Source organism: Lasioglossum baleicum, chromosome 6 (assembly GCF_051020765.1).
Source record: "Lasioglossum baleicum chromosome 6, iyLasBale1, whole genome shotgun sequence".
In the NCBI taxonomy this organism is placed as follows: domain Eukaryota; kingdom Metazoa; phylum Arthropoda; class Insecta; order Hymenoptera; family Halictidae; genus Lasioglossum; species Lasioglossum baleicum.
In genome coordinates this window covers 4,146,483-4,172,022 of record NC_134934.1, presented here as the reverse complement: position 1 = coordinate 4,172,022, position 25,540 = coordinate 4,146,483, and the positions used below count along the sequence as shown (strand labels likewise).

The 25,540-nt window shown below is 45.5% G+C and overlaps 1 protein-coding gene across 6 annotated transcripts in view; it reads right to left on the bottom strand.

The window, feature by feature from the left end:
- The window catches only part of LOC143209405 (uncharacterized), a 141,946-nt gene that overhangs the window by 18,874 nt on the left and 97,532 nt on the right, over positions 1-25,540 (bottom strand). For all 6 annotated transcript variants that reach the window (XM_076425004.1, XM_076424999.1, XM_076425002.1 and 3 more), the window contains 2 exons: positions 17,162-17,302; positions 12,316-12,442 (listed from right to left, as the gene is read on the bottom strand). In XM_076425004.1, the coding sequence (XP_076281119.1) occupies positions 12,316-12,442; positions 17,162-17,302 (268 nt within the window). The remainder of the gene's footprint in view (positions 1-12,315; positions 12,443-17,161; positions 17,303-25,540) is intronic.

Below are 25,540 nucleotides of genomic sequence, written 5' to 3'. Positions count from 1 at the left end.
AATAATATTGTATTGAATACTGACATCAGTTAATTAAACATTGAATATCTAATTATGAAATCGGTTACTGACTTTCATGAAATTTTCACTTTAATGAAAGCGTAAATTTCTTTTTTTGAGTCAATACAGTACTGTAAAATAATCTCTTCCATGAGATTCAAATTGCATTGATAAAAAAAAACAAGAATTGTTTTTGAGTCTGAACATCCACCTGGGTCGTTAGTGTCGCGAGTGGGTTAACTAGCAACGGTGACCCTGTTTTTCAACTGGTAGTCGAAAGAATGGTTCGGAAAAGGGAGAGCGAGGCCAGCCAAGCGCCGAGATAGATCGAAAAGGTTTCGGGTCGCATAGTTGCGTCTCTGAAAGATTTATAGCTCCGGATGCATCTCTCCGAGGGCACAGTTTCTTTTCCGCGTTCCATCTTGTATCCCCCGCGGCGCTTCAGCGATCGGGAAATCTCGTTTCCGCGGGAAATAGAGGCTCGATGCGACGGCACCGCGGCTTGCCTAAGGAAAATAGTAGAAAAAGGTTCGCGTCGATGCCTAAGCAACGCTCCGTGCCTCGCCAATAAATTCTCGTTTATTGTTTTACCGTCTCTTGCATCGAAAAGGTCGAGCGAAACTTCATCTAAATCTAATGAACCATTCCTACCTATTTATAATCTTGTTTGGTAGTCTACATTCTTGATTGTCTCTTAATCCAGTTGCATCATATACAGAATATTTCAAACATCTGTTTCAATATGTACGCATTAGGTGAACAAATTATAATAGTTCTCACGACTGTTTTAACTTCTAATTTGCTGCCACAATAGATTCGTTAGTAGGATGGAGTCAATGTATACAGAAAGTGACGAGGATTCTTTTCAAGAAATCGAACGTGCCTGTTTCTATTGTTCTTTTATGAAGAAAAGAATTTAATTGTGTGCAACTAACACCTGTCAATCCTTCTTCAATCTCTAAAGATAATAATTTATGACTGATAAATCTGTATTAATTAACTTCTATAAGAGATGCACATACAGATACTACTATCAATTAGCATATTAAACATATACTTTAAATTTTTTTATTAATTTATTTATTATTTTTGCATGCAACATTGTAAATTGTAATTTTCAGAAAATATGTTTTGCACATCATTCAGTAAACCACTGGTTCTAATTGCTTACAAAACATCAGGTCACACATTTGGTATAATTATAAAAAAGTTATTCTGTTTTAAAGGGTGTACGGAGACTTATGTTACTGACAATGAGTGTATCTATGAATGTAATCATGTAAATGGTTTCTTTTATTAATCCTAAAATGCTATCGTGCATCAGCTTCTCATTACTATGACATAATTATAAGATTTCACCAAAAAAATCAGGTGGCTTTATTGTAATTCAGGGCAGTGTATATTTAAAAATATGTACAACAGATATATGTATGTAAATTGTTAAAATATCAAGTTCCCCCTTACTTTTTCAAATCATCCTCTTCGGACACAAAGGAATCGGGCTGTAAGAGGATTATTTCTATTCTTCCTCACGATGTAAATGGGTTAACCCAGTTGAATGAGTTTAGCAGCCAGCGCGACGTCCCGGTCACATCCGACTCTCTCGCTACTGCCAGATTTTTTGACAGAGCGCAATTATTATGCCGCTGCGAACGCGGATCACCGGCTAATTAGGGAGTTCGCGACCGCGTAATCGCTAATTGGCGGAGGCCGGGAAATCACGAGGATAGGCTCGCTGTTCGTCTCAGATCCCCTCTGCCCCGTAAATTAAAAATGCACGGATTCGCTCGTTAGTAGAGCAATTAAAAATAGCGGGTCAGTCCTTGCCGCCTTTTAATTCAGCAGGACATTCGAGCGTGAATTTTCTTCTTCTCGGAACAGGGAACAACCGGCACTAGTCTGAGACAGGACACGGATAACGCTTCCGTGCTCCACGGGGCTGCTAAAAAGGTAAAAAGGTTGAACCTTCCTAAACCTGCTCGCTGCACGTTGCAACTCAATTAACCGGCGCGGCGCGGCGAGCCTGCAAACCCATAGGTGCATAAGCATGTAGGGTGGTTGTCTGAACCAAAAACAGATCGGCTGGTGCGAAGGTTTTATGCACAGTGATTCTTGTTGCGTAAAATTCTAGCTTTGAACGAACAGTTCAACAGAAGGTATATAATAGTGTTCTCTCTTCTTCATCTTTTCGTACTCCGGCAGGAACAGTGCCCACTAAAAAGGAGAAAATAATTTTTTTAGACATTGGTCACTATAAATAAAAGCGTGGAGCGCCCACGAAGATTCCGTCAATATAGTTTAGCGCTCCACGCTTTTATTTATAGTCACCAATGTCTAAAAAAATTATTTTATCCTTATTAGTGCATTTTAATATAAGCGTGATTTTTAAAAAGTTGTTTTTATATATTTTTTTATCGAGCTATAGTTGATGTTTGTAGAGGCAAGAACAGTGGGCATTACAATAGCAACAAGAACTGATTGAGACATCCATAATATCATTTTACAGAGCACAATCGAATTTACTTCGAAAACTAATTTCTTGAAAGCTTAACCATGTCTTTACTATTTCGATGGAAATTTTATGTAATTTCCTTTTAATGTTCATTGCGAGAATACTGGATTTTTTTAGTTATGTCAATATTCTTGCCGGGGTATGTTTTGTGCTCATCATCCTGTACTGTAACCATTGCACACAGAGAATGAAGCTGTGTTGACTCTTTCGGTAAGGCTCTTTGCCAAGGAAAGGACGATTACACGATCGTTAGGTCGCCATCGCAAACACGATTTCGGCGGGTGGATTAAGAGATTCTCGACACGTGAGAGCTCTTTTAATTTTGAAACCAAGGGCCGTCGCATCATTGGACAGGTTAGGATTTCCGGCGCACCCTATGTATACATCCTTCAGATATTGAAAACGAACCGTATTCTTGGCACTCGTGTAAGAATTCCTCCTATCCGCGTTGCATCCGAAATGGATCAAGGCCTCGACAGCCTTCTTCCCGTGTCCATCCCTTCGTTAATAATTTAGTGGAACCTTGTCTCGATGCTTCATCGGGGCACCAGAACCATCGAAACGTCTCCGTCAACTTCCTTCTTTAGGGAATCACATTTTTTTCACCGATTATTCTCATTGTTCACTGGAAAATCTCAACCTATCCGAATTCGAGGAGGGTGAACATTATTTTTTGATTATTCTACTCTGCAAGGTCCGAAAAGCTGCAACCAGCAGCCTCAGAAATTCGATGAAATCGAGTGGACATTCGTCCTTCTTCTATTTTGTAAATTAATTTACCAATCTTAACATAGTATAACGTTTTTGGGAGACGTGGCACTGAAAGTGTCAAATCAATTTTCATTTCTCCGTGTTATTCTTCATTCGCTTCGAAAAATCGTCAACGATTTGAGACGTCATAATCAAGTTTGACATCGAAAATTAGAGAAATGTCGTACGTGAAAGCCGCCAGTGAGTACGGCGAAGACAGCTATAGCGAACTTCAACGTGCACTGTAAAATTCCGGTGGGTTTGATTCAAGTGTCGAGTACGGGTCCCGGAATAATCGTGCACTTCATATTTAAACGGTTCGATCGTTTGAAAGCAGTCACGCGACGGTATTCTGGTCGGTCGAAGGTGAAACTTGAATGGGAGTTTGGTTAAGTAAGATTGACGAGCTAAAAGAAGAAATCCAATTAAAGGAGACTGGGAAATTTCATAGATTCCTATATCTGTCCAGGATCCACGGCTACCCCCGATATTGCGAGGAATCGATTCGCGTGTCCTCCCAGAAACCGCTGCGTCCTTCCATGTCGTCGATAGATTTCTCCGGTTGAATGGGATCGCGCCATAACTCTCCCGAGTTTCTACGCCCCGTTAGATTTACGCGATCGAAATTTTAATAGTCTTCTGGATCGAGGGGGAAAGGGAGCAAGAAAGCTGCCACTGTCCCGAGCAGGGAGACGCTTTATCTTGTCCCGGGACTGGGGTTCAAAAGCTCAGACCCTTTCATGGGATTAGACATTTTTTTCCAACCCTTGTGGTTGTCGATCGAAGGAGGGCTGATCGGAAAGCTTTGTTTATTCGACTTTAGTCGAGTCGAAAACAGACTTATCTGGGGAAACCAGAAGGCAGGACTTGACTTGAATATTAAAGCAATTGTTTGGACCAGCAATATGAATTATCAAACGCGGTTATCCATTCTTCATAAACTGGCGGCTTTAAAATATTGTATTGTATTGTTTTCAGAAAAATCGCTGTATAGAATTTTCTCAGTTCCTGGTACTCCATTTGAATTAAAAGCATCTTTGTATATTAAACATCTATGTATATTAAATCACCCTTAAAGATCTGTTTCAAAAAGTTGTATGAATCGTTCCAAGCACTCTTGTATGTACAGGGTGTAATAAAAAGTAATGGTCACCCGTCCTAGGGGTGAATCTACACCTCCGGATCGGTGGATATTCGTAAAGGAAACTTGCCGCAAAATTGTTTATAACAAAGTACAATATGATTAGAGATTTTTTACATCATCAACAATTTTCTTTTACAAATGCCCACCGATCCAGACGTGTAGATTCACCTCTAGGATGGATGACCATTGCTTTTTATACATCCTGTGCAATCATCAAAAATTCTCCATTTTCTGAGGTCCTAAAATAGTCAACAACAAAAGTCAACGTTCCCTACAACAACTGAAGAACTATCAGAAGCCACGAAGAATGTGTTAGCTTGAACGAACAAGGAAAAAGTCAAAGACTTTCAATCGGAATTACAATGGCCGTTTAAACCATGAATTTTCCGAAGCGTCACGGCGGCGTTCGATTTCGAAACCCGGTAAATATTTTGCGCACACGTCGCGCGAGGATACTTTACGCTGTTGGTGATACTGTGCGAAATGATCGCGCGTGTTTCGCCGTGAAAACGCGCGCGCATACGTCCCGTGTCCTGTGTCCCGTGGATCAAGCGGATTATCGGCATCGGCCGATCCTGAATTATAGTCAGCGTGGCGCCGTTTGACGCACGTGTCCCCGGATAATTTCGTGTGATGCCGTAATAACGAAATCCCCGGCCGATAATCCGTTTCGTGCGATAATTAAGAGGCCGCTAATCGCGAGCGGCGTTTCCTGCCGCGCTAATTCCTTTTCCCTCCCCTCTCGCGACGCTTATCCTGTATCGATTTCCAACTGCGTACAGACGGAAAATTAAGCCAATTTTCACCCGTGGACAAACAGGGAAATTATTCAATTTGCTGTTGCTGCGCTGCCTAACTTTCCAAGTAAATCGAATTTGCGCCGCTTTGGACATTAGGCAGCAACGGACAGATCTGTTTAATCGTTCCAAATCATCATTGTTTCCGCTGTTTTAATAGAACTACACACTTGAAGATTGTACAAATTATAAATTGAAAGGGGATTCGTACAGCGTGCATACAGATGAAGGTATTAGCAATAAAGGGACTCCGCCAATTCTAAAATGGTAATAATGATCCTAAAATGTAAAGCGGTAGTTCGAGCACGAATAACTTAAAATAATTTCAAGCCAGATTTAAATACCGGAGCGACTTTCATCACCGGAGCGTACAAAACGCTGATCTCGAGGATGATCATGGTCCAGATATGAATTGGAGGGTGAAAAGCAAGATTTCAGATTTTCGCGAGGGGTTTTTCATCGAGGAGCCACACCAACCAACGTGTCAGGCATTTCAAAGAAGAGGACGAGCAATTTATCGGTCCTCGAGGCGGCTATCGAATGTCGTAGCAGGCTTGCTTTACGGTGTCTCGTAAAATCGTGCACGGCCATCACGGTTTCGCCGTATTTTCTGAAACTGTACGCAATTTCGGATTTTTCCCGAGGCCATCCCCATGGTGCATCGCGAGATCATGACCACGGGTTCCGAACGGTACGGTCGCTTCACGGTTTTCATCATCGTTACTGGAATGCTTTGTATTTGTTCCTGCAGAACGGACCGGGTTGACCCGTTTTTCGTCTCGGATTTTTCTGACGTACATTCCTCTCTGCGATGTACATACCGTCTTCAGAAAATGTCTCGGATTCCGTCTTGAGAAATAATGGAACATGATCAGATATTTCTAAAAGTAATTTTTCGTAGAAAATCTTATAAGAGGACTTTGGGTCTTTGAGACCGAAGAAAATGGTTTATCCGGTGCACTGCTGAAAGATCGAATCAGGGAGGAATCTTGAACTCGTACGTCGTACACGATGAATCAGGTTATAAAATCTAGTGGAAATAAGCCCTATAACTTCGCAAAGAATTGTTCTTCGTGGTCCGCGGCTGCATTCAAAATTCAGAGGGTTGAAAGTTGGATATTCAAATCGGAAGTGTCCTGTTCGCAAGCTTCCTTCGGGAAAGAATCTTGCGCACGACAAATTCCGCCGAAAAACCTGGGCGGAAATTTGTTCCGCAGCTCCGGCAAAAAGTTGTTCTTCGTAGCCCCGTGAAAAATTCAGCGAAGTTGGATCTTCGAGGCGGAAGTGTTTGCCGGTTCGCGGGGGACAGGTATCACAGAAGTTTGGCAGAGAAGTCCAGAAAGGTTGTGAAGGCCTCTGGAGATCAGTGTCGAGTTTATTTCGTCCAGAGGAATCCGAGAAAAAGTTAATTAGTACCGGTGCCGCGCGTCGATCCAATTTACGGTCCTCTCGGGTGGCGGCTTTCGGCGAACCACCCCTTTAACGCTCGAGGGGGTGGGTTGATTCCGGTGAAGGAGGACTTTCGGGACACCCCATGAATCAAGCAGGACCCTCGTTATCTCTTATATTAATCGAATCCAGGCGGGGAGAAAGATTTATCGGAGACTCTTTAAGTGGCTGGAATCTTAAATCGTTTCCAGGAGGTTTCTCAACCCTGCATTCGGTCGCAGGAGTTTTCTCTCTTGTTCTCTCTTGTTTGTGTCCTTTTTCCTAGAGGTGTCCTCGAGAAAGATGAAGCACCGTGACCCACTCGGCTTCAGCTCGCGCGAAAAGGGAAATTAGCTCGCGAATGCTGCGCGAAATTATCGCTCGTTATCGTCCCGGCAAAGTACCTCGCTCCAAAGTACCGCCTCCCCCGTTACTCTTTTTCCTCCTCTAACTGTTTGCTCGCCGGCTTCCTTTGACCTGCCCGAATTTCAATTACCAGCCGACTCGATTTTCTCTGTAATTTTTACCGCCCCCCGCCCCGCGTGACCGTTCGCTAGCAATCCACGCAGCCCCTGCCACCCTCGACTTGTTATTAAGACCGAACCTGTAACCCAGATCCGAAATCTGGAAACGAATCTGCGGAAATAATCAATTCTAGCTAGAACATTCTCCGTGGATACCCTCCGGGGGTTTCAGGCCTGATTTTTTGCTTGAAATCTGCCTAAAGGTTTCGGAATCCTTCGGTCAATGGAATCAATTCGCAAGACGTCGACGTAAATAATAAATCTAACAGCTTGAATGTCTCTTCTCAGAAAGAAACTATTATTCCAGTCGGCAACTTGGCTGCATAAGCAAAAAGGAACGGCAAGACGGAGCGTGTGCGACTGTTAGAGTATCGATCGCCTTTCGACAAATATTGCCCCGGAGTTCAGAGAAGTTGAACCGAAAATCCGAAAGTAGAATCGTGACTTTTGTCAGAGACTGTTGACGCAGCTGTGGTTCGGCCGATTCTATGTATACAATTTCGATTCAACGCGCGTTTCTATCACGTGTCTCCACCGATGCAGATACAAACTGGCGAGATTCGAAAAATTTGTGAAAATAGAAATCCTTTATCCGAGGATTGTGGGTCCACGCCAGGCCAGTTTCGAACGGAAAATCGGTTACGTCGAAAGATCTGATAAATTTCCTCGGCATGACGCTATCAAGATCCGTTTCGATGGAATATTAAACGTGTCCGATTTAATATTCGGCGTCCATTCTGTGCTTTTCTCCATCCGTGAAAATTCATTCCGCAAAGGTAGTCTAATATCCAGGAGGCGATTCGAAATGGCGCGTGGTATGTATACGATATGGAAAAGAGCTAAAGGACGAGAAGTACGGTTCTTTGCTATTGGTTGAAAAAATCATGCGTGCAGCCATTTATACGGTGGGATTGAGTCAAGCCGTGCATTAACACGGCTGGGTCACGCCCGGGGGTTCTTTTAATTAAAACCAGCGACCGCCATTGACCTGGCCGTTCAATTCAAGGGATTCCTATTTTTTCGAATAAACCGAGTCGCGCGTGAAGCCTCGGGATCAGGGGATCGGGAGGACCACTCTTATTTCGGCTCAGAGTTCGTCTGAGGGTGGAGACGTTGAATTAAATCGTGGATGAACCTCCGACTGAAATCATGGGATCACGTTTTACTCGCACGAGATCAGGAATTTTAATGAAATTGCACGAGCTTCTAATTATCAAAATACCCAACTTTTTAATTCCTCGATACTGGTTCAACTACCTCAGTTACGAGGGATGAAAGTCCCAGAGGCAACTTCTTCTTTAAAAAATTCTACCTCGAATAATGTTATAGGTATCGATACGGGATAAATGAGATTTTATACTTGAAACATTGAAGTTTAATTGAAAAAATACTAGCCACACACCGACATTGCTTCAACTCTCAGGAACGTCTCACTGTAAAATCGATTGGAAAGGAAAGAAGACACTTGGACGCCACCGTAGAAAAAATTCCAGGCCTATTCATTCCCAGCTTTTCATCCCTTGGGCGTCGAGGGTCTCACAGATTCTGTCCGAGGAGAATCGGAAGTCGACATGGTTGCAGCTGGGTGGCCTGTAAACTTTCCCGGGCAGAGGGGGATCGCGGATTCATATCATGAATACGTACTTGCACGTAGAAACGTCGACCGTTCCCGTGGAATATTGGGTCAGAATAATATAAAGTTTCGGGGTTCTCTCTCTCTCTCGCGCGCGCCGGGCGCAGCTCGAGACGACGGAACTCACTCGACTGTCTTGGTCCCGTAACAAATACAGTTTACGTTTCTACTGCTTCGCCTCGCAGTATTTTCCTAGCTCCTAATAGCACTAACTTCCGAGACAGAGTTCCGACCCCGCTCCTAGTCCTTCACTACTGATTACTCGCGTATCAAAGTCGAACGAATGCGAGACACGTGCTCCCCTCCCTGATAAACTGAGCCGGGAAACTTCGCAAGATGGAAAGAAAATCCTGATCACGAATCGAAAAATTAACTTTGCGATCCTCGCAAGTTAAACTATACAATTCGATCAGATCAAATTCCAACACTAATCATTTGATCCACGATTACCTTAATCCCTAAGCATTGGCTATGGACAAATAGAATTGTATTTGGGTGTCTACATGGTTTGAAATCATTTCTATTTTTACGCTATTCGATCGAATACGTGAAATTTAAAGCAGACTAAATTTTAATTTTACATAAAGTCCCGCAGTTTTGTGTGTTCTCAAAGAATTCCTCAGAAGTATAAACTCTGCAGGCCCGAACGCTGTTTCAAACTTTCAGCTGAAATGCTTTCCGCGAACGTTGCAGCAGTGCAAACAGGGCTTTGAACAATTTCTATAATTTCGTTACACTTCGCAATGTTACATGGACCAGACGAGAAATTTTTCATACGGTTCACATTTACGCCAGTCGAAATCGACTATTCTCCCGTATAAAATCACCGTTCTCCCGTTATTGTAGAATTCCTTTAGGCCAAACTAATCCAGCGTCAAAGCGAAAATGGTCCTTTTGACTTCAATTGCTTTGGATACAGCAGTAGAATCGCTGTACGCTGTACAGCGTTCAGGCGAAGAGCGAAAAATAGCTCGGATTTTTCTCTTGAAGATGCACCTGTTGCTTTTTTTTATCCGATTAAGAATTTGAAGCACGGGGACCATAAACGTCGAACGTAACTCGGATGTTACACCTTGCCCTAAAACGACGTGTATTCTGACTGTAGGAGGATTCAAAGGCCACTTGATCGGTCTGTCAATAGACGTTAGGATAAGTCAGGTTGAAAAGGCGCGACCCTAAGTTGTTCCCTGGGTGAAAATCGTCCGCACCCTTGGTAACCTTGGAGTTCGAAACACCAGTGATAATAGATCCCTTAGTTGGAACTTCGAGGGTGGAGCACTAACGCGATCGCATTAGGAGAAATTTCGACTCGTTACCATTGCCGGCTACTTGAACCCATCTCTGCAACCCTCCCGAAGAGTTCGGCAAGCGTTTCGATGTCTGCGGGATTTTCAGGATCCGTTCAAACTCGGTTCCCGGCCTTCTGTCCATTATGTTCGCAAGTTTTCCTATTCGAACGCGTCTTTCGAGCAGAGTTTTCTCCCTCGCGAGTTCCGCAAGGGTTGCCAGGGGGTGGCGAGATGCGCAATCGAGCGAAACGCCGAGAATGGAGGGCCGAACAGGAGTCTTTGATCGCGTTACGCCCAGAAATTCGCGTAATCTATTTCCTATAGAGCGCGGAGCTCGCTCCTCTTCGTCAATAGCACCCCCCCCAACCCTCTCTCACCCCTTCGGCTTCTTCGACGTCAAGTTTCCACCTTCTCCGATCCATCGCGCGCGTCCCCCAATCCCCCTTTTATTTCCCCATTGTCGTGCTTTCGTGATTCGCATAATTATAACGGTGACGGAGGGACCAGGGGGCTCGAAGAAAATAAATCGAACGGATTGATCCGTCCTACCCTCCGCGACACGTCTCCGCCTCTTACCACCAGCACGGAGTAATTGAGTTCTGACCTATCTGCGAGTCATAGCTACGGCTTGATTGCGAGATTGCTTGACAAACGTTTCGACGAGCCACCGGCCACCCTCGAACAACCCCCTGGAACCATTCGAGGCCTCAGACAGGGGTGTGGCTCGCGACCCTGCAAATAAACCCCTGTCCATCACGCTTCTCTTATGCAAGAACCTGTAACTTCTGAAGGGGTACATTCGGAGCAATAATTTTCATTTCTGTACGAGATGAAGGGATTATGGTAATTTAAAAAATCGTACCGCAACGGGTCAAGCGATTTTCATGCATTCAACTCTTCTAGCTCGCTGTCACGCGGAAGCAAGTGAGAAATTACGTGAAAAATCACTGTTAAAAAGTGGCAGTAAAAATAATTTTGCCTGACTAGAATCGCGAGTCGAGCCACTGTGCGTCGTCGAGATACCAAGGGCTGGTTCTCCGGCGATATCGATATTCACCGTGGCCATATAACCGAAAGGACTCGGGCCGAGAATTCCTCTTCGTTCCCCGTCCTCTCTCTCTCCCTCTCTCTTCTCTCTTTTCCTCACTCTCTCTCTGTCTCTCTGTTTCCTCGGCGCCGTGTTTCGTTCCGGCCACGCCGGGATCGAACTTTCACTTTCGAACGCAATATGCTGCCGGGCTGCCGGTGAATTGGATTAACGAGGTTTATCATCGCTCGTTTTATAGGCTATCCTAGCGGAATGGATCCGCCGTATGGGACAACCGGAATTGCGATCGATCCCGCCGCGATTAGTTCCCTACCGAGCACCGCAAACAAATTCGCAGACTTTCGAAATCTCTCAAATTGACTGACCTTTTCTCTCTCTCTCTCTCTCTCTCTCTCTCTCTCTCTCTCTCTCTCTCTCTTTATCTCTAAAAGGTATCTGGTAACTGGAATAAAAGGTCGTCGTCCATCTAACCAGCACAACACTTCAACGACAATGGAGATCAGTGTTGACGTGCTACCGGAAGGAGAAAGAAAAAGGAAGAGCGTCGACGTTGTCGCTGTCGAGTGGACTGACACTTCTATTAAAATACATGGAAGTAATGTGAATATATTGATGCTGGTCTGACGCGAGTGCTGCTAGATAGCCGGCGACCTTAATCGCTCCTGCGACGTGGACCTTTGCGAAAATCCGATTCGAATATTGCGGAGCACGCGTTTCTTTCGTTTCACATCGAAAAAGTTGCACGAGGAGAGCGAAACAGTTCTTTTCTGATCGAGAAACTTCTTGTATTTAACATGTTTTCACAAATTCTCATTTTAAGACATTCAGAGAAATTTCGTAATATTTTTATAGGAATTAACAAATTGTTAATAGAAATGCAGTAAATGGGTACCCGGTCGGCTGCACAAGGGTTAAGAGATGAAATCGACTTTTAATTTATTCCTGCTGGCCATAATCAATGCAGAACATTTTTGTATATATATATATATTTTGCATAAAGATCTGCAGTCTACCGATGACAGTACCAGTTTAGCTCAACTTCTGTAGACAGTAATAGGAACACACTGGTCAAATCCAAAAGTGGATTCAATTCGATCCAATGAAACGATATAGATTGTCGCTTTTAAACACCGGCGTGGCGTTTGAATGGTTAAGAGTGCGCGTAGAAAGGGACTTATTAATCGACTTACTCAGCGTGGCGTTGTTAGCACGCGACTGGTCGGTCTGCGATCTGAGCAATCGCAGCCGATTCAGCTTGCTCTGTTGTTGGTCCAGCCTGTGCCTCAATCTGGCGAGCTTGTCCTGCTGTGCTGGCTCCTGAAACAGTGAACAGGCATCGGTGAATACGCTGTAGAGTGTCAAAGTGAATACACTCTAACGAACTGGGTCGCCGATGGGATGCGATCGGATATTTCGCTAGGGGTCCGAGTCTCAGGACATCCTACTCTAGTATCATGGAAAATATCGTGGCATAAGCGAATCTTACGAGTAGACTATGAATCTGCGGAAAAATTCTTTCTGAAAAGGTTTCAAGTCAATTCAAGTTTATTATCACTAGACTGCGAATCTTTATGGAAAATAAACATGTTCAAGATACTGGTACAAGTCACGATTCACGGTCTACACACAACCGATAAATTTGTAGAATTTATTCGTGGCGTGAAAAAGTGTTACGACTACTTAGAATCATTCGAGAGTTGTCCGATAGTCCCCCAGGAACTGTTTTCTTAAAAAATTACTACAAGCTTTACAATGTCCGTAAAGGGACGCCCACGATGAGAAAGTTAATTTGCTATTCGTCAGCCAGTTTTGTGTATTAGCATATATTAAGAGCCTTTGAAAAGCTATCGTGCGAGACAACTTTCCGATGGGGAAGTCCCACAGAGACGAAAGCCATTCGTTTAACCCTAGCCGATCACATTAAACGTTTCGTAAAATATCAACAATTTAATTCGATATATCCTGCTAGAAAGATTAATTGTTATGCTCGAACAAGTCGAAAATAAAATTCTAACGGAATCGTTCTTACAAATCAATGAATGAAACTGTGTTCAATTCGATTTCGTACGCTTCGCGGAAACTGTCTACAAAACTGCGCGAAGATGTTCCGACTCCATGAATATGAATATCGCGAGGCAATGATACGAAACGGGCGTAGGCAGAGGCGAGATGAAAGTGGCGCGACACCGGGAAAAGAGAAACGGAAAACAATCGAGTGGTTCCTTCGCTAATGGCCGTGAATACACTCTTTCGCGTCCGGAAAGACATCTTCTCGGTCGATTAGTTTCCCCTTTTGCAGTTCCGAGGGACAGCTATCCAGCCTCTCACGGGAGTAGCGGAGTAATACGGTAATACGGAACCGTCGTAATTACAGAGCGAGAGAGCAATAGAGAAAGAGAGAACGAACGAAAGAGAGAGAGAGAGAGAGGGCCTTTTCACTACGGGAAATAAGATCTCCTTTCGTTTTCACGGTGTACATTGTCGGCAGTTAAAAAGTCCGCAAGCTTAGGCGAAAGCCGGCCCCGGCGTTCGTAGCCGGAACGAAGCGGATGGAAGATCAGCCGAGAGATCCGAATGGAAACTCCCCCATCTTCGGTATTGAGCTCGCACGGCCAAGGATTGAGCCGCGGCGGATTAGGGCTTTCAGGTCCTCGGAAAATCCCGGCCGAGTCCTGTCGTGGGATCCCCTATTACTTCGAATCGTTCGCGGTCTCGCCCCCGGGAAATGAAAAAGCTTCCGGCTAGGCGCAAACTCTGCTTTCCCGCCACATCCAGGCGAGTTTAACTGTTTCCGCGAGGTGCGAACAGTCGGAAGAATCAATCAAGTAGCCATTTGATCGAGCAATACGGTCCTCGAATTGCGGTGGGATCGTTCGACGCGAAATAGATCACTCTTTGATGGCGACGCGAAAGGCAACGGCTTTTGTGGATATTGTAACATTCAGAGATCTGTAGTTTGTGAACGAGCTAGAGACCAGCGAGATGATGACTTAAAATACCCCTAATTTGCAATGAATTGAAATGACCGCTTGATTTATCGTCGCCGAATAAATCAGCAAAAAATATCCGCATTTTCTAAACCGCTTGAAAAAACAGGAACACGGTGACATAAATGGCACCTAATTCTGCATGCACAGCATCGCACGACATTTAACTACACCACTATGCTCCGTGCCATCAATGTCGAAGAGCGATCGATCCGAAATGGGCCATAAACGATTCGACGGCTCATGACACGGAAACTTGGAGAAGCAAAAAGCGGTTGGAAGGAGTCCGGGAGAGCTTTCATCGGCTGATTGCCGCTCTCCGCGCGTTTCCATCGGAGCAGACGTTCGCTAACGAGCCTTAAAACAGTCCGGACAGCGCGGGAAAGCCAGTCGATTAATTAGTCGCCCTTCGATCGACGCCCGGAATCGGGTGTAACAAGTTCCTTCAGGACTTCGTTGAAATCGCATCGGCAGTGTTCTCGCGTGCGCGACGCGTTAAATGATCGTGACTAACGCGATCAGCGCATAGTGGGGTATTTCGCCGAAAATTTCTACATTTTTTGTTGTCCGACGTAGCTAAAGGTCTGAAGAATAAGGCTTCAATATTGTCTTTTCTTGTTTGTACAAACGTGAAGTAGTATACTTCATCGAAAGTCAAGAGATTTTATAGCACGTTCAAAAGTGTTTTAACGAAATTGTGTAAATTCTTGCATTGCAGAAGCTTTTCAAGTAGGTATACAGAGAACTTTCGCACAGGTTTCATTTCGTGTCATCATCTAAATTAGTATAGTTTTTAATATTTGAACATAATTAATCATTCTATTGAGTTATTCTGAAAGGTAAATCGATTGATAATCACTAATTTTGCTATTTGTCAACAACAACATATGTATGTATATAGAAATGGAAAATGTGGAAGCCTAACCACGTGTTTATGTTGATCGCTTTGAATCGTGTCATAGCCCGATCAAATCTCCGAGGAATCTTCATCCAGCCGCGTTCAATGATACTTAAACGAGTAAAGTGACTGGATCTATAGCACTCGATCCTTCAGGACTAAACTTTCAAGATTTTCGCGCGGTGAAACCGGTTTAAATGGGCGCAGGATCTTGAAAGAGCATTCCGTATGAAACTAGGTCTCGCTGGTAACGAACTCGGCAACGTTCGAACCGGGTAACCATTCCGCGTAACGCCGCGTCGCGTTGCGTCGTTTCGCGACGTAATCGCAGTGCTCTATCGATCTATCGCGTTTCCTGCGTGGAAGATGGCTCGACTGGTTCTCCGTTTAATGTCAAGGCCACCATTCGCAAGGTCAACCTAACGGTAATCAGCCAGGCTGATCGTTCGTCCTGCTTTTTTCCATTCCCGCAGCAAGCAGCTTCAGTTTTCGCGCGGAACGGGATGCTAATCTTTCGTACGCGAGCGGAGAAATGAAGTTGTCCGACGCGAAAAAATCGAGAAGCACTGGCTGGGCGCGATTGAGGAGATTTCGCAGTCAGCACGTTCGCGGGAGACTCGGATGCGAGCTTAAGCTCGTAATTCAAGATTAGGGGAGCTAAACGCGAGATATTCACCGGCCACGAAACTCGGGGCAACGATTACGCTTTATTACGCTCCGCGATAAATTCCGCTCGGAGCTTTTGCCAGCTCGCGGAGCCGGTCACGAAAGATTCTTTGCTGTTTCTTGGTCTCCCTCTCTCTCTCTCTCTCTCTCTCTCTCTCTCTCTCTCTCTCTCTCTCTCTCTCTCTCTCTCTCTCTCCCTGTCTCGGCGCTCTCTTCGCTCGAAAATTGGCCCGCGGAGAGCCCGGAGCCGATGGGTGGCCATTACGATCGCGAACCGAGATTGTCCGCGGAACGATCCGACGGTGATCCCGCCAATAATAAGCATAAACTGTCCGCGAGTCTATCATTATATTGAATTATTCATGCCACCGCGCGCGGTCTTTCTGATTCCCCTCGGCCGGAAGTCCTCCGAAGGGCTAGCCGAACAATATGCTCGATGGAAATCCGAGGATCGTTCGCAAATTTTACGTCCGGCCCGTCGATGTCTTTACGGTCCAATTCGCTATCTTCGATTGTTAGAGCACCGTAATTTTTATCGGCCATAAAACCTCGATGCGAAGCAATCGTTTGACGCGTTGTTAACTTCTGTTCGCCGCGCCAGTCGAATTAGGTTCCTCAAACTTCAGGCTGTTCGCGAGCTTTACGACGCACGGTCGCGGCCGCAGTCGTAAAAACCTCGATCAATTAATATCTCTGTTAATTACACGTTGGTCTAATCAGGACAGTTTTTAGGGGTTCTCGAAGCCGTGGAGACTATCGGCTGATTTGAGGAATACTAACGCGCCACTTTAATTACCTTTGGGAGTACAAATATATCAATTTCTTCAAAAATTGTCGACTAGAAATTTCATTCGATCCAAGTTAAATTAACGCGTGTGCGCAGTTGACGTAAATATAAATAGTCTATTTCCAGATTGAACTGAAAAACCGGAGATAACGCCGGCTAATTTCGAAGATAAAAGGCTGCATCGCAGCGTCGGAAGTTTCCCGAGCACTTCGGGGAATGAACAACAATAGTATCCGTCAGCGTATCAGTACCGTTGGGTCGTTTTCACGCTGCATTGTCGCACGGACGATCCTAGCTGTTCGAACCATTGTCCTCTGGAGAAGTCGCATCTGACCATAGAGTTACTACAAGGTATCCGACGCAAGTTTCCCGACGCGGCGTCCCTTTACAGCCCTTTGGTTGTTCGTTACCGTGTGTATCCATTTAACACGGTGCTACAGGACGTCCGGGACGCGCGATTCGCGAGAGAAACTCGGCGAATAAATCGGCCCGGCCGGGGGATAGCGCGAGGGAGGAATTCGGACGGAAAAACCGCGACGGAATCGCAACGGAAGTCGACTTCGCCGGCAGACGGAAACGGAACGCATCGGGAACAAGAGCGAGAGACATTACCGCGGGCTTTGTCGAGCAATTTCCAGAACGATTTCCGCGTTCGGCTGCTCGGCACTCGGAAAGGAAAAGGGGGTCTCATCTCTCACCTGTGCGCCTCGAAGCACGGCTAGACGGGCCTCTCTCTGCTCCAGGAGCCGTCTCTGCTGGGCAATTTCCCGCTGTTGCCTGGCCGCCATGCTTTCAAGCTCGCTGAGCACCAGCACAGCACCACCCCCGCCCACTGGTAACTGAAACAGAATCAAGAGTTCATCAGGTAAACGAGGGGCAAATGTCTACCACTGTAACTGCTGCTCTAGACGAGAGCCCTATCGTTAGAGAAAGGCGAGAGCTTCTATTCAACCGTTGTACTCTCGCCGACAATGGTTGTTACGATGTACAACGTTCTGTATTTCGAGACTAAAGAGTTACAGACAAGATCTAAAACGATGGCCCTCTTAAGATAGCTTCTCAATTTCCTCTGGGAGCACCGAATTGCTCCTGGAGGCGTGGCCTCGTAGCTTCTGAGCCTATTAATACGTAGAGTAATAGAGAAAGCGATACGAAGTACATGAAGATCATCTTATTTCGCTTTTCCTATGCAGAGGAGGCGGGGCCTGCTCAAGGAGGCGTGGCATTTCGGCCCTAGTCTTTAACAGGGCTAGAAAATAACGCACCTCTCGAATCTGTCTTCTATATTCCTCACAGCAAATGCATGTATTACGACGCAAAATAACGTGTGCAGTGAGATTCAATAAAAGAATAGTCACACAGAGGATCTCTTAATCAAATGAAGACAGTTTCACAGCGTCTACAGACAGAAAACAGTCGAGTGCTCGCCCAAGGCGTTCTCCGAGGGTTAACGAGACGACTTTAGTACTTTTTCCCTTTCCCAATGCTTTTCGGTATCGGATTGTTCGCAGTTCCTAATAGGACCGAGAACCTCCCGAAACAAGGACGCGGGTCGAGAAGCGAAGAAGGTTTCGCGGTCGACCGTTCGCCAAGTTTGTAAACGTTTCTCCCCGGGAAGGAGCTTTCCTTCTCGGGAAAGAGCTTTCGGTAAAAGTTTCTTGGCTTGTTTCGGGAGAGTCGTGTTTTCAGTGGTAAAAGCTCGTTGTAAACGGGACACGCGCGCTTTCTTGTCGCACGGAGAAACAGAGAAGAGAGAGAGCCAATAGAATCTCGGTTCCGAAAGCTTGTGACGTTTGTTCGGACGTACGAAATGTCGCGGGGAACCGCGAACAAGTCCCACGCGCGGATTCCTCCTCGGCAATGAAGACCGACGGATAATCGGGGTTACACAATGAAGCGGCGCGCGGTTTGTTCGATGTCGCGAGCGCGTTCGAAATGTCAGCCTGCCATTTCGCAACGACCGCCGGAGGGGAACAGAGCAGAACTGTTAGGCGAAGCGCAGAGAAATAGAAGAAAGAGAGAGAGAGAGGGGGGGCCAGAGAGAATATAGTGTTGAGAGAGTAGAGAGAGAGATGAGGATTACGCGATTTCGCGACTCGCCGGCAGGAATAAATGGAAAAACGGAATGGGCAGAGAGCGGCGGAGGCGTAATGCCGCAGAAAAGAAACAGCGAGGCGGACGGTGGTAAGTACAGACTCTCTCTTTCTTTTTCCCTCTTTCTCTGTTTCTCTCTCTCTCTCTCTCTGGGCGCTCGGAGTTCTTTTTGTTTGACCTCGTGCACCATCTGGAGAGGACCGGCCGCCGATACCAAGTAGAGTCCCAAGGCCGACCTGGCCCTTCGAATTCCACAGCGACAAGGACTCCCGGTAACCTTCGTACGTCAACCAAAACCCGCTCCGCGACGAATGCTCGCGAATCTCCTTCTCGCCGATTCTCTCCTATCTCTCTTTCTCTCTCTCTCTTCCCGTCTATGCCCATCTGGGAAAATTTTCTCTTTGTTCGCGAGCGAACACCGAAGGTCCCCCTGCGTCCTTCGTTTCTTGTATATTCGATGAAATTAATTAAAACCTCGACGGCAGATTCAGAAAAAGCCAAGCGAGCTGGTTCACCAACGGGGGAACTTTTATATTTAAATAAGCCGGTTAGATATGGTCGCGGCGATTCGGGAATAGGGACGATTAATCTCCGGAGATTATAGAGAGTCGCTACGGAAAAATAGTAGATTTGTATTCGACGGTGAGAAATTCTAAAGACTCTCAAGAATGGAGGGAGGACTCTTGTGAGCTGGACTCGAGTAGCATTCCGCTCTTTAGCACCTCGACGTTCCTCGCGAAGGATGGGGCCGGTTTAGCTAATCACAAGAATCATGTTCTATACGCAGAAGAAGAAAAAATTCGAATAAAAGTTATGCGTCGCAATTCTTGGAATTCGTAAGCGATCTAATCTTAATCTAGTCATAATCTAATCAGCGACCTAACCCAGACTACGATAGCGATCATAAACGATTTCAGGGTTGCACGGCCGGCCGGGTTTTTCTGTAATTGGTATACCTGGCTGCGCATCCGCTCGGTCCACCGAGCCGAGGATACTCTAGGGATAATCAATCTTGGAGATACTTGCCGCGTAATGCTAACCTCTCTTCTCCTCCATTCGCGGGTTGTTTTGCTTCGATGAAAGAACTGGAGAGGGAGAGAGATAGAGAGATAGAGTTCTCACAAACGAAAGGATCGCGGCGGTATCAAAGTTTCATTGGGATCGATTAAAGTTTTACTGTGACCGTTTCAACCGCTCGGTTTCCCCGCGAGCAGGATACAATTTCGTAATTAAACGTTCCCCGGACAAACGACCACCGATCGGAGGAATTGGATTCGGCGCACACCGGACTCCATTAAAATTTCAATCTCTCCTACGCGTACTTCTTAACGAGCCGCGCTCGCGTCCCCCGGCAAATAAAAGTCCTGTCGGATAGATCGGCCGCGGACGCTCGCTTGATCCTGAATAGAAAGGGAATCCGGAATAGTTCCTCTGTTCCAGGCTGAGGCTAGGGAGCGCTCTAGATTTCCACCAAGGGCAACGGTACGAAACTAAATTACAAAATGCGGCGGGACACCATTTTCTAGCTTCCCGCATGTAGAAAGCTCCGCATTTAATTCATAGAGCATTGCGCCTCGTTCTGTGTTTACAGTAGGCGTGGCCTGTTTCGAGGGGCGTGGTTTCGTTGCTCTTCATTTTTTGCAGAGGCAACATGCGACATATAATTTGTCTGCCTATGCATACATATGTGTACTGTGTTTACGATCAATGTGATCAATTTTCAGGAGCGTGGCCCGTTTCGGTGGGCGTGGCTAATCCTGGAGGGCGTGGATTCATGGCCCCCGAGTTCAATGGAGCCAGAGCCATGTCTCACAGAGCAATCTGTGCCCATGCTCGCGCTTCATTCCGGTCGTTCCGGTCGAAACACGCTCGCAGGGCCGAGCTTATCGTTCCACTGGTCGCCGGAAATTAATCCTGGGGCTTCCCCAAGGCAGCAGTTTCGAGTGCCGTGCAACGCGAGCCCCGGAATTTACAATTCTCAAGGAACGCTCGGTTTTATCGCATTTGGGGGCACGACTCGCAGTCGGATTTCCTGAGAACGGGTTCCGACCGAGACGTTTGTATGCGGCTCAACGCTTTCCGTCGACGTGGCGATATTAATTGACTCGGTTTTCAACAGCCACCAAAGAACCCATAGCGCTAATCCCGTAGGGGAAGTGTGCAATTGTTTATAGTTCTTTTGTTCGTCTGCGTGAATTATTTTGCGAAACCTCCTCACGTTTTGTGCTTTTCCAACCGATCGATGGAAGACGTCCGCCACGACACTGTCTTTAACACGCGGTAAAAAGTTAACAAAGTCAGAAGCTAATATTATACCGTTCGATGCATTACCAGCATTAATGTAATATTCGGTATCCGCTGAAGATCTATCAGCGGACGATCCGGGAATGTCCGCACGGATCGCCTTGGGATCGGTTCTATTTATGGGGTTGTTCGCGATGGAGCGCCGTTCATGAACTTGGTGGCGGCCTCGGAATCAATATTCACGGGATCATCGAGGCGATTCTGGTTTTACGGCCGCCGTAAAAGGAGAGAGATCAGGGGAGTGACATTCCGTACTTCGTTATCTTTATTAACGCAACCTTCCGCCGTCGCGAGGCAAGGATTTATAAGCCGTGGGATCTCGGAACTTCCGCTCGCGGCCGAAGGACTTGAATACATTCTTGGTGGCTCGGCGGCCATCTAAAATGATAAAGGGAGAACGGGGCAAGTCGATACATTTTCACTTTTTCGTTATTTCTTGGCTTGAATCGATTATGTAAAAAAAAATAGTCTGCGGCAATACATTTCGAACTTTCCTCTCTTTACACTAGTTTATACTTTATTCTGCTCTCATATTTTAAATCTCATACACGTTACCTCAGCCTGAGACCTTGAATCACCTTGAGCAACTATCAGTTAAAAGAACTATCGTCGACAACCAATGTACAGACACTTTTCACACATGTTTACCAACACACACCAACAAAAGATGATGAAAAAATGAACTCACTTCGTATACACAGTGTCCAGATCATTGCATTTAAAAATCACAAACCTGCCCCGGTATCCATTACTTCTTTCAAGAATGAATTTCAATGGCCGAATCCCACGGACGGAATCCGCGTTTGATTCTGAATGCGTTAAGAAGAAAGTATATACGCTCGGTGTGAACCGTTGTTGTTGCGTCCGTGGATTTATATTAAATCCTTTCAGGAACAGATTCCATTCCGTCCCCGCGGCGAGGGAGGGCTCGCGAGGGAAAAATCGCGCGCTTACGCGGGACAAAAGCGCTTTTGTGTTTACGTTCGACATCGCGGCGGATGATTCCGCGAAGCAGAACCCGCCCCCGACGTTATCTCCGGGCTTTTTTTAGCGCTCGCTCTAAATCTCTTCGAGCTCGTTACGCTTTACGGCGAATAATTCCTCCGTTGAGGAAATATCGTATTTTTATACGCCACGGGAATCCTTCTGAGTTGAGTTTCTCTCGTTGTTTCAGGCTTCTCGGCAGATTGGAGGCGGCGAGATTGCGGCGTATAGGACAAGGGAAACACATTCGGAACCAGTCGCTTCGAAAATTAGTCGCAGACCCTTCACGGACCACGTAAACTTGCGGTCTGCTCTCGACGCGTCGCGAAGCAAGCCGATATTTAACCTGCAGTGGAAAACCTTCGCAGAAACCGACATAGTCTGCGCATCGGGAAAACTCCTCGAATTTCGATTCGCAGATCATTCTATCCGATCGCCTTTACGGCCGGCACGCCGCACCGTTGCCATAACTCGCGAGTCCCAGCTGAATTTCGCCGACGCGACGTTCCTGCAGAGCATTCCCCGCGAATCCTTGTCGTCGCTTCGAAATCGTCAACTTGGGCTGTCAGGAGCGTCAATTTTGACGATTTCTGTTTGTTGATGCAATTTTCTTATTCAGTTTACTTACATTAGCACGAAGATGTATAATAACAAATAGAACAATTCATTTCCTGCTGCTAGATTCGTTCATTCAGATGATTAAAAACATTCTCTTTAAAACTATGCTCTGAAAACTGAGATTATTTAGTACCATTCTCACTCGAGCATCGAAAAGATTTATTTGAAAGCTCTGCTCCAAAAATGACGATGTTTGCAGGTTTAGTGTTCATGTCAGGATTAAAAAAATATTTATTTGAAAGCTGTGTTCTAGAAACGACGATGTGTTTGTAGTTTTAATTTTATCGCGAGCATTAAAAATATTTATTCTAGCATGCTGCTCTAAAACCGGCTACGTTTCCAGGTTCATTCTCGAGGCAGCAGTAATCGTCTTTATTATTGGAATATCGACGTTTCAATGTTTTAAGGATTATTACAAGACCCTGCTGAGGTAAGTTCATCTAGCTACCACATTTTCAATGTATTATGTATGAATGTTCGAGCAAATGGATTGCAAGCCGCAATGCAATTTTGTTGGCAACTGCTTAATGGAACTATGCTTAATGCTTAATGCATCTCTCGTCTAGATTACTTGGCAAAAATCATTATCGCATTAGCAAAATTATAGTATACCGTGAAGTCGAAAGTACAAAGCTCGACAGTCATCATTTTCCAAGCTCGTTACAAACAGAAATGAAAGAAAACCACATCTAATTTCTCTTCTACTAACTGCGAGAAGTCGTCAAAGAGTGTGACATCTTGTTACGTATTTTGCATGTAAATTCGCCGTCTGTACATTCTCAACAACATTTCATTCTGTGCATATTTCTTCGTGTGCAATTTTTTACTTCATTTTTCTTGTTTAATCCCACATGCGAATTTTCTGCAACACCGCGGTCCTCCACAACAACGTTTTCCACCTGTTCAGTTTTTCCCCGAGTGCACAAAATCCGCGTTGCAATAACAAAACAAAATATGTGTCAGGAAGACAGTCGACAGTGCAGGAAGTAGCGCATAAATTCGCGAATGCGAGCGAAGTTATGGCTGGTTAAAAAACTGACACGGTAATTAAAAGTGACACTATCTACTGTGCACGTCGAGTTTAACGATGAGCGTCGAATCGGATCGATATGTGTGTTCGAAGTAGGGCTGTGCGAACATCTGCAGAATGCGAGCCGAACTAAGTTCGACTGAGTCGAGCCGAGTCGAGTCGAGTTCTCGCACGAAGCGAACGGTTCGCACGGGACGGATAGTTCGCATCGATGCGAAGTACTCGCATCGATACGAACTACTCGCACCGATGCGAACTATCCGACCCGTGCGAACCGTTCGCTTCGTGCGAGAACTCGCCTAGGTTCGCTCAATCCAATCGAACTTTTCTGGGCATGCTCGGTGCGAGCCCAGAAAAGTTCGATTGGATTGAGCGAACCTAGGCGAGTTCTCGCACGAAGCGAACGGTTCGCACGGGTCGGATAGTTCGCATCGGTGCGAGTAGTTCGTATCGATGCGAGTACTTCGCATCGATGCGAACTATCCGTCCCGTGCGAACCGTTCGCTTCGTGCGAGAACTCGACTCGACTCGCACAAGCGAGTCTCGACTCGACTCGACTCGAACTCGGCTCGCATTTTGTGAGCCCGCTTGCAGCTCTAGTTCGAAGTTGTTCTACTTCGTGCAGGCTCGAGAGGCTCGCTGGCTAAACATCGCGTACCCATCAGCCTGGCGAAATCTACGCCGAATGTAATCCGCGAACCATGTCCGAACACGTTGGCAAATTTTATGTAGAAAATTCGAAACAAGTCTCGGACACTCTCTCGTCCTGCGTCCGCAATATCTGTCCGCTCGGGGCGAGGGAAACTTTGCTGCGGCGTACTACCATAATTACAGGACGACCAGTGCGTTTCCGGTTCGGAGATTAGAGTATTTATTATACAAATTGGCCGCAAACCCACCAGTACTGCTAACTATTCCGAAAAACAGCCGTGTTCTCGAATATAGAGGCTTGTTGCAACGTAATATGTTCGAGCCATTCTGGTTGTCAGTAGATACCGCGAGCGTATCAATCATCGTACCATTATTATCATTATCTTGTTCGAGTCCTCTAGTTACGGTACTACTCAGAAACATGAAATTCATCTTCAGACGAGCAGAAAATTGTTATTCTTTTCTTTCGGTTTTGCTTTCTTCAAGCTCAATCCATTTGTGTGATTAGCGTTCACGTACGCGCTGTCTTCCTGTTCACTGTCATCAAGGTGTACAGGGTATTTCGTTTATCTAATAACGGAAATATGTTGCGACGCACTAAAGTGACGAAAAAATTTGTTCACAAAAATTGTTCGGTACGAAGGGTACAATCATATAGTCTAATTTTCTTGAGGACTTGAATGGTGGGGAGGGGGATTTCAAAGTCAAATTAAGTTTTTTAAATGAAATGTCCTATTTTTAATGAGGAAGAAGAAAGAAAATTGTTCCGATAATATCTCGTTAACTATTAGGTTTATGACACATGAAGGTCAACACTATTATACTCAGAATTTGATACTCTATCGATCTGTGGTATAAAAAATATAGGACATTCCATTTAAAAAACTTAATTTGACGCACCAATTGAACCCACCATTCTAGTCCTCAAACAAAATTAGACTGTATTAGATTGTATCCTTCATATCGGACAATGTTTGTAAACAAATTTTTTTCGTAACTTCAGTGCGTCAGAAGATACATATTTCCGTTATCAGATAAACGAAACACCCTGTATGTCTCTCCAGAATTCTATATTCCTACTACGTTAGTATTAAGAGTGGGGAGATCCCCTGTTTCCTCTTTTATCTATTCGACATTGGAGAGATTGATAAACTTCGCTAAAACTTTGGTAAAAATAGCAAACTATCAGTGCAACGAGGCGGATCTCGTCTCCGAGGCCGTTTCAGCGAGCGTGTTCGAGCGCGACGGAAAAAGGGCTTTCGGAATAATTCATATCTGCCCGTAAATAATACTCGCGATGCATGAATAATATTTGAATCTCGTTCGAGAGGCATCGAATTCATTTGCACGGCTAATATATCCGTCGGTGTTCGCGTGCCAAGAAACGGTACATACA